Source organism: Diachasmimorpha longicaudata, chromosome 5 (assembly GCF_034640455.1).
Source record: "Diachasmimorpha longicaudata isolate KC_UGA_2023 chromosome 5, iyDiaLong2, whole genome shotgun sequence".
Taxonomy (NCBI): Eukaryota; Metazoa; Arthropoda; class Insecta; order Hymenoptera; family Braconidae; genus Diachasmimorpha; species Diachasmimorpha longicaudata.
The window spans coordinates 10,429,156-10,443,824 of record NC_087229.1 but is presented as its reverse complement, the minus strand read 5'-3'; the positions used below and the strand labels follow the sequence as shown (position 1 = coordinate 10,443,824).

General features: G+C 36.9%; 3 protein-coding genes across 3 annotated transcripts; 2 read left to right on the top strand and 1 right to left on the bottom strand.

Moving 5' to 3' along the window:
• Window positions 1-31: 31 nt before the first annotated feature.
• Window positions 32-6,459, top strand: LOC135162186 (tetratricopeptide repeat protein 27). Its single transcript, XM_064120381.1, has 5 exons — window positions 32-246; window positions 1,509-2,361; window positions 2,757-2,823; window positions 3,006-3,338; window positions 4,116-6,459. The coding sequence occupies exons 1-5, from the start codon at window positions 180-182 to the stop codon at window positions 5,166-5,168; spliced, it is 2,373 nt and encodes a 790-aa protein (XP_063976451.1). The 5' UTR covers window positions 32-179; the 3' UTR covers window positions 5,169-6,459.
• A 135-nt stretch (window positions 6,460-6,594) lies between these two features.
• LOC135162201 (uncharacterized) lies at window positions 6,595-9,126 on the bottom strand. The gene is made up of 3 exons (XM_064120409.1): window positions 7,994-9,126; window positions 7,852-7,923; window positions 6,595-6,735 (listed from the first exon to the last, which is right to left on the bottom strand). Exons 1-3 carry the CDS (start codon window positions 8,327-8,329, stop codon window positions 6,625-6,627), a joined length of 519 nt encoding a protein of 172 aa, XP_063976479.1. The 5' UTR covers window positions 8,330-9,126; the 3' UTR covers window positions 6,595-6,624.
• Window positions 9,127-9,271: 145 nt separating this feature from the next.
• On the top strand, window positions 9,272-11,435 carry LOC135162200 (uncharacterized). The gene is made up of 2 exons (XM_064120408.1): window positions 9,272-9,668; window positions 10,555-11,435. The coding sequence occupies exons 1-2, from the start codon at window positions 9,507-9,509 to the stop codon at window positions 11,059-11,061; spliced, it is 669 nt and encodes a 222-aa protein (XP_063976478.1). The 5' UTR covers window positions 9,272-9,506; the 3' UTR covers window positions 11,062-11,435.
• The last annotated feature ends 3,234 nt before the right edge of the window (window positions 11,436-14,669 follow it).

Genomic DNA, 14,669 nt, shown 5'->3' with positions numbered 1-14,669 from the left:
TCTGCATCGGTACGGGAGATTTCTTCTTCGGCTGTGGGGTGCTGGAGTCGTCTCTCTCGGTAGATTCCAACAATTTGTGGCTTGAGACGAAAAAAAAGGTGAAACAAGTGGATAAAGAGGTACACGTGCGTTTTGTTGACGGGTTTATTTTGTTGCTTTCGGAGCTTTGATCCAGGAGGATGGAAGATGACGAGTTAAGCAAGGTGATGGAGGTGTCGCAATTGGGCAAATTCAAACTGGCGGAATGTGAGTTTTAAAGCTGTTTAGGGTTATGGGATGGCGTCGATGATCTGCAGGGGGTCGGGGGTATAATCGGCGGTGGACTTGAATTAATTGCTGTTTTGTTTAGTTTTAAAAAATTATTGTTTCTTTTTCTAAACAACAAAGTCATAAATAAATCTATAAATTTATTCCGCTTGATTACTGACTTTCTGCAATCGATCTTACCCATCGATTATTTACACTGATTGACACACTCGCAAATTAGTAAAAGGCGATATTGGGAAATGGTGGTTTCGAGGAGATGAATAAACTGGAAACTTGGACAAATGGGCGGGGGGCTAGGGGCGAGAGGTTGTACGGTGGGAATGGGAAAGTTAGGGGATTCATCATTTTTTGAAGGCATGAGGGATTGACGAGGTCGTTTTTTTTAGATATTCATCAAATTTCCGGTGAGTTTTCCAACAAAGTTTGGACGATGTGTGTGGGTGCTCTTCGATTATTTATTGATTAACTTTGTGGTATCCGGATTTTTTCATATATTTCCACTACAATATTTGATGCCACAGAATTCTACGCTGCTAGAATTTTTTCATGTTCGCAATGATTTTAATCGGAAATGGAATTAGTGAAGTTCTCGAGGCGAGTTTAATTTTGAGAATGCAATGTGCCGTTCCCAGGTGCCCTCAATAGTTATTCTAAAATAATTATAATTATTTATTAAAGCCGTGGACGAATTTACCACACATTGCGCTTTTCTCTTAGCGCAGACCCTCGTCTAAAATTAATTTTTCTCTCCGTTAAAAAATTGAATTATGGCTTTTAGGTCCACTTCGACCCAATTAAATTTATATCGTATGTCTATCAAGTCATCGATTAATTTATACTTGTTTCAAAATTCAGTCCGCCATGGTGTGAGTGAAAACTGGCCGATGAACGAAATGATTGATTTATTCGAGAAATTCAAAATTTATAGAATCAAGAGGAAGCGGATTTCAAAAATTTGAAGAAACGAAAATTGAGTATTTGCTCATCAATTAAATATTAGGTCTGTATGACCGAAGCTAGAGGTCCAATGAATGTTTCAAATCTACTGATTCATTTTATAGAATAAAAATTCAGCCAAGACCAGTCGTTTTATTCCTCTCACTAGAAATTACTCATTTGAAGAAATCTTTTATGCCTCCCATTGTATGAAAAAATCTGAATCTTATGAAAATTTATTGAAAAACAATCGCTGTTCATTTCGCAAAGAGAAATAAATTCAATTTGGAATTTATTTTGGAAAGATGCCGCTCGAGATGGCGATGCCCTCTACTACAAGATCCTCCTCGGCAATTTATCCATAAAATTGCACCTTAGTGCTCTCGTATCGTCGGAAAATCTCCAGTCAACACTGGAAAAATCGATTGAAAATGATTACGACAAGTGCATTGAATGGCTGTGCCTCGGTATATCCTCGCTATACTCATTCATTCAATGTAATTGGACTGGTCCAGAGGTGACCGAGGACGTTGACTGGCTGCTTCAGAAGCGGAGCGAAGCAGCCCAAGCATTAGCACTTGGAGATCAGTGTAATGACAACGTTCAACGCCTCCAGTGTCTATACCTCGCTAAGCTCATTTTCACGAATAAAACATTACAAAGCGTTTGCCCTACCGCACTGTGGTGGCTGTTGCGAGCGAATCTAGTCCATCAATTAATAATGGAAGAGGAGTCGCCGGTTCTACTCGAGGACAGTGAGCGACTCATTGAAAAAGTCAGGGAATTGGACATCTGGAAAATTCCGGAGTTCGATTACTTGGAGACTTTGTTTAATGTCGAAGCAGCACAAGTGTGGCTGTTCTATCGACATATTCCCAATGCTGAAATCTACCTGGAGAGAGCTCATGCTTGTGCTGGGCTCACCCTGGAGCTCCGGGGAGCCATGGGAAAACGCACCAAGTATCAGGCAGACGAGAAGGCACAGTTATTTCTGAGTATTCAGACTGAGAGAGAGAATTTTCCGTTTGACGAGTGCCCACAACTTCCTATGTCACTGCATTTAAATGACGATTTGAGATTGGAGAGCATCAAGTTCTCCGAGAGTATTCAACGGGACAAACTCGGCTGTGTCGAGGAAACTATTGTCATGGCAAAATGGTAAGTTGGGAGTCTCCATTATTACTGACTAGAGATAACATCGTCAATTATGTTTAATGACGATTTTTGTTCGGGAATTGTGATTACCTCGGGGGTGAAGTAGCTTTTCTGAATGATGTAATCTCACCCTTTACTGGGGAATGGAAGCATTGTAGTCGACAAATTCCAAGTTTTTATTTCCCTAAAGAAATTATTTTATCGACGAAGAATAAAAAAATTATAACTTTTAATATTTTTTCTAGTGACTTCTACGCGATCAGAAATATTCATGAAAAATATGGGACTGTTTGTTGGTATTCCTTAATGGAATAGAACGACGAATTTTAGTCCATGTTATTTATTTAGAAAATTTGTAATTTGTTAGGAAATATTTAATTCATGTGTTTTTGTTTCAGCATTCATTTGCAATTATGTCAACCAAAAGATCACCTTGCTGAGGAAGAAATCACTCCATATTTGAATGTAATATTTTATTTACCAGAAAAATCTTGCTAAATCGGTGGCGAAGTGATAAATCATAATAATGTACTCACAAAGTTACTCAACTTACCATTCTTTTTTAAGTCCTTTTAATGTTTTACCACCTCGCTTCCGTCCCCTACCATTATCTGGAAATTCAATTCCAATTCCTTTTTCACTCGCAGACAATAATTGAAAATACGAAATGCTGGCCATTGAAGATGGAAGCATTGCGCCAGCGTTGCCTCCTCGAGATGCGGGACAAACGCAGCATAGACCGTGCTCTATCGCAATCAGAGTGTCTAATTACTCACTATAGTAATCCGGAGCCCAGTGTATACCACCGAACGTACAATATATTTGCCTCCGGTATGAAACCGATCTGGCACTTCAAGGAGATATTGGCGGATACAATGCTGAGTCTTGGAATGGTTAAGGGGGCTCTAGAGTTGTACCTAAAACTTCATCAATGGGAACAAGTTATTGTTTGTTATACACTCCTGGAACTCCGTCACAAGGTAAACAATAACACACTGAGGTACAAAAATCTTTAGAACTACAGTCTCGAGTGCACGTTGATTTCATACAAATCGATATTGCAGTCCTAAAAAAATAATTTTTTAAGTAAATGAGAGTTATGTGTTATGCTTAATTAATCATAAAAACAATCTAACAAATTGGAAAACTAAATCTCAACTAAATTATTAAATTTCAGCACTAATCATGAGCAACATCTCTCTCTCTCTCTCTGCCCCCATTTTATCAGGAATAAAATGCAATGAACAGTTGATTATTTTCCATTTGATATTAAAATGATGATCAATTCGACATTATTAAATTTTTATCTCTAATTATCACTTGCTGGATCACACAATAATACTATATTTTTAAATAATGAGGTCATTACTATTGTATTATAAAAATTGATGTACAAATTGCGAAACTAGATCTTGAACGACAGCTCTACAATTACCCATTAAAAATGCAATTAATTCCCAAGTCTTTTCCATTTGACACTTGCTAATTATGAATTCCAAATCATTCAATACTCATCCTTTTCCTTATTTTCGAATCGCTCAATCACGATGAAACAGCGCAAAACTGACACCATAATTTCTCTTCATAAAATTCTTATCACCACACCTCAATAACTCCCGAAGCAAACATTAATTAAATCGCCAAGCATTCTCCAAACATTCTCTTTTCCTAGGATAAAAAAATATTTACACTCGACTTGCCTTCTTCTTCTCCCCCTCCCTCCCAACCCCTCAATTATTCATCTCTGTACATTTCAGGCAGCTGAAATAATTCGCCAAGAAATCGCGAAGAAGCCAACGGTGAAACTGTGGTGTTTGCTCGGTGATGCAGAACAGGAGACATTGCACTACGAAACCGCTTGGAAATTATCAAACGAAACAAGTAGTAGAGCACAACGTCACTGGGGTATGTATTACTTTTCCAAACAAAATTACGATGAGGCAATACCTCACTTGAAAAAATCAGCTGAGCTCAACAACATTCAGGAGAATGTGTGGATCCGCTTGGGCTTTGCTGCCCTACAAGTTGAAAATTGGAAATTAGCAGCAACAGCGTACAGACGTTATTGTGCACTCGAACAAACGAGCTTCGAGGCGTGGAATAATTTGGCAAAGGCTTATATCAAACTTGGTGACAAGGAGCGTGCATGGCATTCACTTCAGGACGCGGTCAAGTGTAATTACGACAAGTGGGAGGTATGGGATAATCTGATGGTTGTTAGTATCGATCTTGGATACTTTTCCGATGTCATAAGGTGCTACCATCGTATACTGGAGCTTAAGGGCAAACACATTGACCTACAGGTACTCAATATACTGACAAAAGCTGTTGGCAATGATGTTATCGATGCCGATGGCCAGGGATCAGGCAAATTGATGCATAAAGCACTTGAACTGTTTGGGAGAATAACATCGATGGTATATAATGATCCAGATGTTTGGAGGCTCTATGCACAGCTAACTGTCATTCAGGGTAATGATGTAGATTTTCAAAAGGCCGCGCAGTATTTGCAAAGGGCTTATCGATCCACTGTTGCTGATCCTAGGTGGTTCACTGATACCTATTCCATCGTCAATGTTCTTCAGCTGTGTCATGGACTCGCTGATGCTTATTTGAAGTGCTCTGCTACTGCTCAGGATAGGTATAAAAAGGTATTGCTGGGGAGTGCAAAGTTGGCCATACAAGCGGTTATTACTAAAGTCAAACAGGAAGCCATTGCTTCGGAGGATGTCGACATGCGACTCGCTAGTCTTGAGGATAAACTAGGGATTGTTATTCATGAATTGGAGAATGTTAAGCAATCCTCGTGAAAGAGCCGTGAGGGGGGAAATGGCCGGTGGAACGCTGACAATTGTTTTGTTCGGCGGCGAATGGTTAAATAGTTCCGGCCGATTTTACAAGGGTGTTTAGGGGATATGGATGAAGATAAGGCAGATAACGGATGTTTTATGGAAGATTTTTTCAACGACGATATAAATACTGATTCAATTCGATGTCGGGATTATTTTTGAGAACTCTCCTGATGGTCATTGGCCTTGAGGATATTCATAAAGCCGCTACGAAACTCTCAAGGATTCAAGTTTCTGAGAGAGGGCTAGTATATACAGCTGTTAAAAAAAAAATCACCATCTTCATTAGATTCGGAGATATTCCTAGGCGGGTTAGGGTTGAGTTGACTAGAATGTTTTTACCGCTTCGTTGCTGAATTTTTATTCAGCGGGCAAATGGAGTCTTCGTGGAACATCCGCTTTTTTGATACATTGTGCTGTATGAGTTATGGAATATACTGATCAAAGCGATAGCCTCGGATATTAGCCATGGAGATGGGGCTAGATCACGCAAATTGCAGCATAAAGTGGTTGAACTATTTGGTGAAATAACAGCACTCGAGCGTAATGATGCCGAGCGGGGAATGTGGTGTGCGTTGACTTGAGGAGAATATCCATGTATTTTTTACTTTGGTATAGATTATACTGCAAATTGAACTATTCTCAATCATCGAATTTGTTTATTGAAACGGGAAGTCATGAATATTGAGCGTTATAGAATTATATTCTATACTATAAATTATTAGTCTCTCAAAGAGTCTGTGTCTATGAATAAGTATCTGAGATAAGTGCAATTGTTGGAATTGACGATTTTTTTTCTCTTCTATCTTGCTCCAACAGTTAATTTTGGAATTTTTATCAGACTTTTAAAGGATTTTTGAACGGTTCGCTATCGGGACATGAATTTAAATTTCTCAAATTGTCTTAATAACATCATTGTAAATTATTGGATTGAAAAAATTAGAACATGTCTCAAGGGAAGAAATATCGGAAGTTCTGAAACACCCTAAATTATTCCAGAGGTGATACTCCTGGCTAAAAATCACAATAATGTTTAATACGTATCCTTCCTTGGGCTGTTTCGGCGACTGTCGATGTGAATGTGTTAAAAAAATGAAACTAGTTGGTGGTGAAATTATCGCTCAGTCTGTTATTCCAGGAGTTTAATGAGAAAAGTTAATGGTGATTGATGTTGAGAGGGGGCTGGAAAGAATAGTGGACGAACTTCAAGTGATTCTTCAGCAATTCAATGGAATAAATCAATCTGCATAAACTGTGTTGCAAACCTCTTTGTGACCCCGTTCTTTTTTCTGTTACATTTTTATTATTTTCAGTCTCAGAGTTATTGCTACATCAAACGTATTGTGAATATTAATGATATTGAATCTGCATAAGTTGGTTGAATTAAATTGTTTTATAACAATGTTGATTGAATATTTTATTCCTGGAAATTGCAGGCTATTGATTTCCCATTGTGACAGCAGACGGTGGGAATATTGAGGTCGATTTGCTTCCAGGGATGATTGCAAATTTTCATGCTCAGAGTGACCTGGAAATTATTTTTAGAGTGTTATGATTTCGGAGCAGTTTGTATTTTTCAATTTTAAAATATAGTTCCTTTCATGTACTTTTCTGTTTAAATATTCGTTCTATTCGGAAGTACATTCTGAAATTAACGCTCGGGGAATAATTATTCAATCGCTGTGTTCATAATCCCAGACTCCCATCTCGATGACTTCTCTGGGATTAAATATCATTGAATTCGCAATGCAGTTTCTTGAGTTATGGACTTGAATATGAGAGCGCCGAGCTCATGGATTATTTTTAATTGTCAATAATTCAAAATCATGCCCTTAATTTTGGGGACGTTGGACATTCAATTGTTCTATACGGCTGCAGTTGCCGCAATTTTAGGAATTCAATGGTGACAGGAAAAAATGGTCGGAAATGTTTTTCCTATGATTTTTTTCTCCTCCCCCTGATTTTATAAATTGATTTTTTTACACATTGTTGATTGAGATTATTGATTATTTATGTTTTTTCCATACGGCATAAGAGCCCCAATGAAAAATGAGTTTGGTGATATTATTCTTTAAAAAAATGCCAATTAAATTTTTATCCGGGTATAAATAGCCACTTCATCGTGGGAAAACAAGGATATAATCCTAAAAATATGCAATCATCCGCTGAATAAAAAAAAACATTGAATATCCCCGATAAATAGAGTAAGCGCAAAGAGCTTGAAAATTCACTCCATCGGATTGTTAGGAAAAATTCAGGATTCCAAACACGAGCCCGAGGAAGCACATTTACAACAGCCCTCGAGATATTTAAAAACCAACTTCTACACTGTGAAAAAGTTTTTCGTTTATATCTCAAGAACTATCAGGAGAAAATAGGCTCCCTCCATAAAGTTTGAAATAGGAAACTTCTGACTATCCAATGAGTGAGTGAGAGAGAAAAAAAAATTTCATCATCGATTTTGCTACCATTCTGACGATACTCACTGCTTCTTTTTTTCTCGTCATGTATAAAAAGAAATGCGAAAGTCCATTGCTCTTGAATTCCAATTTTCCCTCCTCTTATTTCCAGCAACAGAATAGAAAACAGAGAGAGGAAGAAAAAAAGGATAACATAGACAGGAGTAAGAAGGAGCGAAACTTACCCGTAATAATTTCACGTGAAATTTCAACTTGTCGCAAATCAGTCCTGGTCCCCCGTTCCCTGGGGCTTGTGCCTGTGAATTTATGTTAAATAAGGCTTTAACATTAAAATGCTAATATTTTTATTACACAACCGGTATTTACCAGTGCTGTGCAAATTTGTTGGCATTTGTTGGCCCCATCCCTGTATGGTACTTTAAATTGGAATGTTTTTTCCAGTATTGGATCAGCAAAACCGCTTGGAAAAACTCCACAGCTGCACTCACCACTTTCATCCTCTTTTATATCCAACGATGCACCTCTCATTCCAATACTCACAAGAATAAACCAAAAAATCAATTTATCCATTCTGAAATTTCCCTCTTCTCGTCCAATCCCCATTATTATTATTATTATTATTATTATTATTATTATTATTATTATTAACTCCTTGGTCTTTACGTCGAGAGAACTTTGGAAATTAGTTCGACTCGGTGTCATCTACCAATGGCAAATGACGTCTGACAGAAGTTGGATGTGAAGAATTGCTCATTGTCTTTTCATTACAAACAGATATCGAATTTCTGAATTCTAACTTGATGTCTGGGAGTATCATAACTATCCATTGTTCCATGTGAAATGACACTTGGAAGTTTTCGAGAAGTTATGGCAATCAATAACTACTTTAAATACCCGTGAAACCACTGTTTGCATGAATACGCGAAGCTTTTCTTATTTCGGTAGATTTTTTTTTTGAATTTCATTTACTGTGAAATTCGACGATATTCATATTTCATGGACCATGAATTTTATACTCCCCCCGTCGCGTATCTCTTCCGTTATTTACGTTTGATTGAATGCGGTATGATTTATTTGCGTTTCAGTAGCTGCGAAATATAAAATATCGGATTGGGGGTGAGGTTTGATGTTTATTAAATATTTCCTGTTGGAAATTATTTGGGAAATTTATTTTGCATTCGGGGGACAAACATTTTCACGCAATATTAATTCATAAATAAATGAATTTCACTCTTCCGCCGACTGTGATTGGTTAATGCATTATGACATTTTATTTCGTGATTTCATTTTCATTTTTTGCTGTCGGAAGTGTCGAAAAATTAATTTAAGCTGATTACTTGTGGGGTGTAAAGTGGACAAGCACATTAATTATCGATGTGAGGCTGATGCGAGCATATGGTTATACCACTTTTTCATCGCTTTGTTCGACAAAAAAATGGTAGCCGCTCTAAATAACAGAGTAAAAATCAGTATATTATTGCAGTTTTGAATATCATGAAATTTTTCCGCGTGCTCTGCAATGGCATCGGGCCTTCAGTGATCCTTATTATCGGATTTTAATCATCAGACGCGTTAAGGTGGGGGAATGAGTCGCAGTTAAAATTCAACGACTGTCGAGTGTAATCGCAAAGTGAATACGAACAATTTCCTTAACCGCCAGTTCCAAGTACATTTGAGGAAACAATTTACCAATTAAAACTGTTGATTTCCTGCAACATAATCTCGACTCATTATCAACCTCTTAAAACGCTATCTGAGAGTCAACCTACGTGAGAATTGACAGCCCCGATAATTCCGAGGCGAAAAAAAGGCGAATGTCTCGTTTGTCTCCCGTCAGTCGGTGCCTTGATCCATTCGAAAATCTCCGAGCTCAGGGAGAATGGCTGCTACCGAAGAGGCTCAATCTATCGGCAAAAAAATCCTATCGATTGTCAATTTTGTCAATCACGTCATCGTGCTCTCGGTGACGGGCTTTATCCTTTATCTCGCTGGATGGGAATTAAATGTGACTAGTGTTCACGCTGGACTCTGCACTGTTGGAGTACGTATATGGAAATTTTAAGTGGTACTTCCAGCTGTTCATATATTGGAAATATTAAAGTCTGTTGAGTCGGTTGAATAATCTTCAGTGAAACAATAAATTTCTAGTCGGTTTGGTAAATTGGCAGTATTTACTCAGGGAATAGTCTATCTCGAAAGCACATGATTATGGTTTTAAACTATCAATTGACTGAAAATAACAATGGCTTTCTGATTGTTTTCGCTACAAATTGAAAATCCCGTCAACGGTTTAATTTAAAATTCAATCAAATATGAACTATTGTGTATTTCCATCATATATAATTGGCAATAAAGTCGCAATGACTATTCAATTATCAGGTCACGTTCTTTCTGTTTTAATAGTTGAACGGTGAAACACAATGAGTTAGCTTGATTTGAAAATTCGTTTTAATAAACATCCTGTTGTCTCACTGCAGCCTAGCCGCAGGCTTGTTGCGCATTGGAGTCCATCAGCCGGATACATTTCATAAACTGTATGCATAACCGCAGCACTCAAAAAAATGTGTATTAAAACAAACACTAGAAATGGTAATGAGAGAATCGGTTCCCTCGAGAAACATTGGGATAGTAATAATGCTGAGAGAGACGTCATTTACTGAAGCGTCATTTATTTATTAATCTATTACTATAATAATAATTTGATATTAATAAATGTATATCCTATACGTTGTACATGTATGATACACACAAAATGTTGCCCTGGATTTTTTAAAAGAGGATCAGTTTCTTAAAATGCCCCTCATTCAAAATTTTTTATCAGCGCATTAATAAGATGAAAAAAGGCAGAGAAGAAGGGGAGAAAGCTACCAATGCAAAGCCCCAGTATCCAGTTACCTCATTAAAATACCGTTTCCATTATTCTGCAGTACGTTCTCCTAATGTCCGAGGGTTTGATGGTGCTAACATCGGAGAGCCCCTTATCACGTCAATTAAAAAGCTACAAGACAAGAAGTCACGTACACTGGTGTCTTCAAATACTGGGCGCATCGTTCACCATTGCCGGCACCTCAATCATCTATCTGACAAAAAAAAACCACTTCAGATCTGTCCACGGTATCTTGGGTATAACTTCTGTCGCTATAATGATTTTCCTTGGCATCTCCGGTGCATCTGTTTTTTATGCGTACCAACTGCGGAAGATTTTAAAGCCCGTTGGTACTAAAGCTATGCACAATTTTCTCGGTATTGCTTGTTTTATTATCGGCATTGTGTGCCAGTGTTATGGATATAACAAGAAATGGATGACTAAAAAATGTGGCCAAGATGTTGCTACATTTTGCATTGTATTAACTGCTATCTCCGCTTTAATATGTTTGCATCGACCTTTTGTGTCGCTGTATCGACATGGGTCCGCACTAGTTTCGCGGCGTTAAATTTCTCGGAATGTTAATACTCCGAGACTTGGGAAAGTTTTAAAATGTTCCCGAAAATTTTTTAATTTATTTATTGCAACATCAACGCGTGGTAAAATGCGAGTGATTCATTGCTTAATTTATTCGTTTACTGATGTTTTTTAATATCGGACGAAAAAATAGCCTTCAAAGGCCATTGATGTCGAGCAGTCGAGGCTAAGTCAACAGACATAAGGGCAGGTCTTCAGTAAATATAACTAATTGAGGGGGAGATTCTCATCGAGAAGTGTCAGGAGGAAGAAATCAATGAATTATTGTACTCAATCAACGGAGCAATTAGCTCACCGAGTGTACCTTGATGTATTCTGCAGGCGATATTAAAACATTATTCGAGATTCTGTCATAAATTTTCCTCAAAAACTCATCTTCGTGTTTTATAGACACTTTAAAAAATGGATATTAGCAAGAACCAGCGATGAGATACTGCACTTTGCATTGTATGAACCTCGATCTCTATACCTACTCAGCATGTCGCTGTATCGATCTCTCGTATTGCTGTATTGACAGCTTCCTGTACCCGCCTCACAGTCTTGAATTTGCATAATCTAAAAATTGAACAACACCATTGAAGTAAAGCGGTGAAGAGTCAACGAGACATCCGGAAATTTTTTTATAAACATCTTTGACTTATCGTGATCACTTTCAGCGACAGGAAATCAATGCCACCGAGATAATGCCCATATGAATTGATAAAAAGTCTCGTGCTGTGTCTTCTAGAGCAGTTCTAATCTTTACTGCGAGACATACAAATATAAATTCATTTTTAATTGTTCAAAAATTCAGGGAAAAAAATATCAGTGGTACAATTACTTTCTGAAGTGGTAAATCTCGATGTTTTCCGTAATGGGTATTAAAATTTCATTGACGGTTGTTATTGCAGATCTCATATTTTCTCCGAGATATTTTACAGGGTTTTTTATTCAACTTTTACGAATACAGACAGAAATGAATAAAAAATAAAAAAAAATATGGATGAAATATCGCTGCACTTTGCATTGTATGCGTTTTTTATCTCTACTTTAGAATGCCTGTATTGACCTCTTGTATTTCTGTATCGACGCGGCAGGAAAATTGTTGTTAAAATTACTCCGATGCTGATAGTAAATGTGCAGCGGCACACGTTTTCAGAGCGCTTTAAAAATGGAAATCATAGCAAAATGTAGGACAAACAGTACAATTTTTATCTTTTATTTACGAAAAGTCATATTTTTTCATCTCATAAAACTGACGTAAAGGAAGATTAATCTCAGGGTATTTTTAGTTAATTACTACCATATATCGCTTAGGAAATTACGAAGTTCAGTGTACATCATAAATTATCAGCAAAGCATATCGTTTTTGTTTTCATTATTTTCTGAAAATTAATTTTCATACGTCTTTAAGGCAATTCTTATCTTCAGCTGAGTTTTTCAATAATATCTCTGAATATGCGGCAGATGATGAAATTTTCAACTTGGCCTGTTTTATGGAGGGAATTTAGAGCTACAAAAAAAGATCATGATAAAAATTGCACTATCTCCCTGAGAAGTGAAGATATTTATTGAAAACTGGGCAATTGTCGAAATAGACTTGAACTTTTTTACTCCTTAGCTACCAAATTAAATTTACAATTATACATAAATCTTGATAATTATAGGACGGCGAGATAGCCGTCGGATTGAACTACTAAAATACGATACGTTAACTCATCTTCAGGGGGAGGTTACGATAGAAATCTCTGATTTTAGGGTAGATTGTGAAATTTCCATGCGAAAGTTTTTTTTGGATCCCACTTTCCATGACAAGAGTGATCCTTATCAAGACCCTGTTATCTTCTGCAGAATAGAAGATACGCATCAGAGACTATCATGAGATTGATTTGAAGGTTTATGGTGACGTTTTTATCAGAACTCTCTTCAGTGATTTCACTTTTCTCAAAAAAGTCGGTCAGTCCTCTTGAATGGCAAAATTCATTAAAATAACGTTCCAAAAATCTTTTTGCGTTTTACTTTCGGTGAACTGACCAGCTTTGCTTGATCATAAATTAATTCTTCGAAAATTGAATGAACTGTAATTTTATTGTGAATTTCCTGTCGGATTACGCTGGAACTAACGAAATATTTATTTCAAATAATTGAATTGCTAACTGTGGGATTAAATTGTTGCCTTTGAAGTGAGTAATTTATGATCAATTGTTAATTAATCGTTGGAACAAAAGCAGGAATGTTGAATAAATTATTAGATTTAATAAAATGCCCTATTTTTTCGAGGACGAGGGAAAATTCTGATCGAAATAGTGCTGCATCTTACCATGTCTCCTTTAACACGCCTGTATCGACCTCTCATATCGCTGTATCGACATCTCCCTCCCCAGCTCGCAAGCTCTCACGGGGCTAAATTTGTATAGGACGAAAAATGAAGAGGAGTAACTAAATGTGAATACAGATCGCCACATGATTGAGTAGGGACATTACATCATAATCGAGGTCAAATTTATTTATCCCATCGCGGTAAAAAATAGGCTAACTTGATAAAATAGTTCCTAGATTTTTCATCACCCGATCATGGCAACATTCAACCGCTCTCAATGAATTTAACGAAAATATTTTCCACCAAGTTTATTTAATTGCCTGGGAGTAAACCGTATTCCATGTACCCCACCACGGAGGAAAAGTCGTCGTTATCTGACAACTCGAAATATTTTCCATTGAATGATAAAGTATTGATTTGTTTACACATTTATTTCCATATCTTTGTAAAAAAATTTTACGAGCAATTGCTCATTTCCGTTAAGGATGAACTCTGATTTTTTCTAGTTACTGTAAACCAAAGATTATAGCGAAAAACAAATAGATACACATCACCTAACACAGTTAGGTAAGTGGTTGAGGTTTTAAAAATTATTATATTCGATTTTGAAAAGTAGATTTTTTCCCTTTTGCTGAAAATTCCCGCTGGGAATGTCAAAGCGGGCAAAATGATTTTTTCATATATTTCCCGGTATCTCCATTTGCAATAAATGAACAACTCTTTATTCACAATACAATACGTTCACATCCAGATGGAAATGGTGAAACCCATTTACGATTTCAGCAAATGTTGATACTCTAAACGATGGGTATTGAATATTGAAGAAAAAATCTCGTCAAATCGTGTATTCCCATTTACCGGAATAGTCTTTCTACAGATATTTTAACGTTTTATTTTATGTACAGAATCACCGCAGCTAATGGTATGAAGCCCTCGATTTAGCTCCATTAGCCTCGGTGATATCAAGGAAAACGTTTACTCTCAACTCTGTTTTTCCAGTGAATCTCGTGGAACAATCGGAGCAAAACGGATTGTCAAGTGAGTAGAGGAACCGAAAATTTTACCGGGATTATCCACATCTCGTTCGTCGTGAATAGAATAAAAAAAATGCATCAGATCGAGGAGAAGTTTTTTTCATTCGAAAAATCGTGATTTCTAAATTCAACATTTTTTTATACCACAGTTTTTCCTAGATTTTCAAAGAAAGACATGAAATTTGCTAAAATATCTGTGGAAAGAAGAACCACTGAAAAATTTAGTCGCGTTTGAGAAAATGTTGT

Excerpts from the sequence above, each read along its gene's own strand:
- LOC135162186 (XM_064120381.1), top strand. The coding sequence starts at position 180 with ATGGAAGATGACGAGTTAAGCAAGGTGATGGAGGTGTCGCAATTGGGC. Across the intron at positions 247-1,508 it reads CAAATTCAAACTGGCGGAAT|ATGCCGCTCGAGATGGCGAT; the intron begins GTGAGTTTTAAA and ends TATTTTGGAAAG. Across the intron at positions 2,824-3,005 it reads AAATCACTCCATATTTGAAT|ACAATAATTGAAAATACGAA; the intron begins GTAATATTTTAT and ends TTTCACTCGCAG.
- LOC135162201 (XM_064120409.1), bottom strand. The coding sequence starts at position 8,329 with ATGACACCGAGTCGAACTAATTTCCAAAGTTCTCTCGACGTAAAGACC. Across the intron at positions 7,924-7,993 it reads AACAAATTTGCACAGCACTG|GCACAAGCCCCAGGGAACGG; the intron begins GTAAATACCGGT and ends ATAAATTCACAG. Across the intron at positions 6,736-7,851 it reads TTCACGTGAAATTATTACGG|GTCACTCTGAGCATGAAAAT; the intron begins GTAAGTTTCGCT and ends AATAATTTCCAG.
- LOC135162200 (XM_064120408.1), top strand. The coding sequence starts at position 9,507 with ATGGCTGCTACCGAAGAGGCTCAATCTATCGGCAAAAAAATCCTATCG. Across the intron at positions 9,669-10,554 it reads CTGGACTCTGCACTGTTGGA|TACGTTCTCCTAATGTCCGA; the intron begins GTACGTATATGG and ends ATTATTCTGCAG.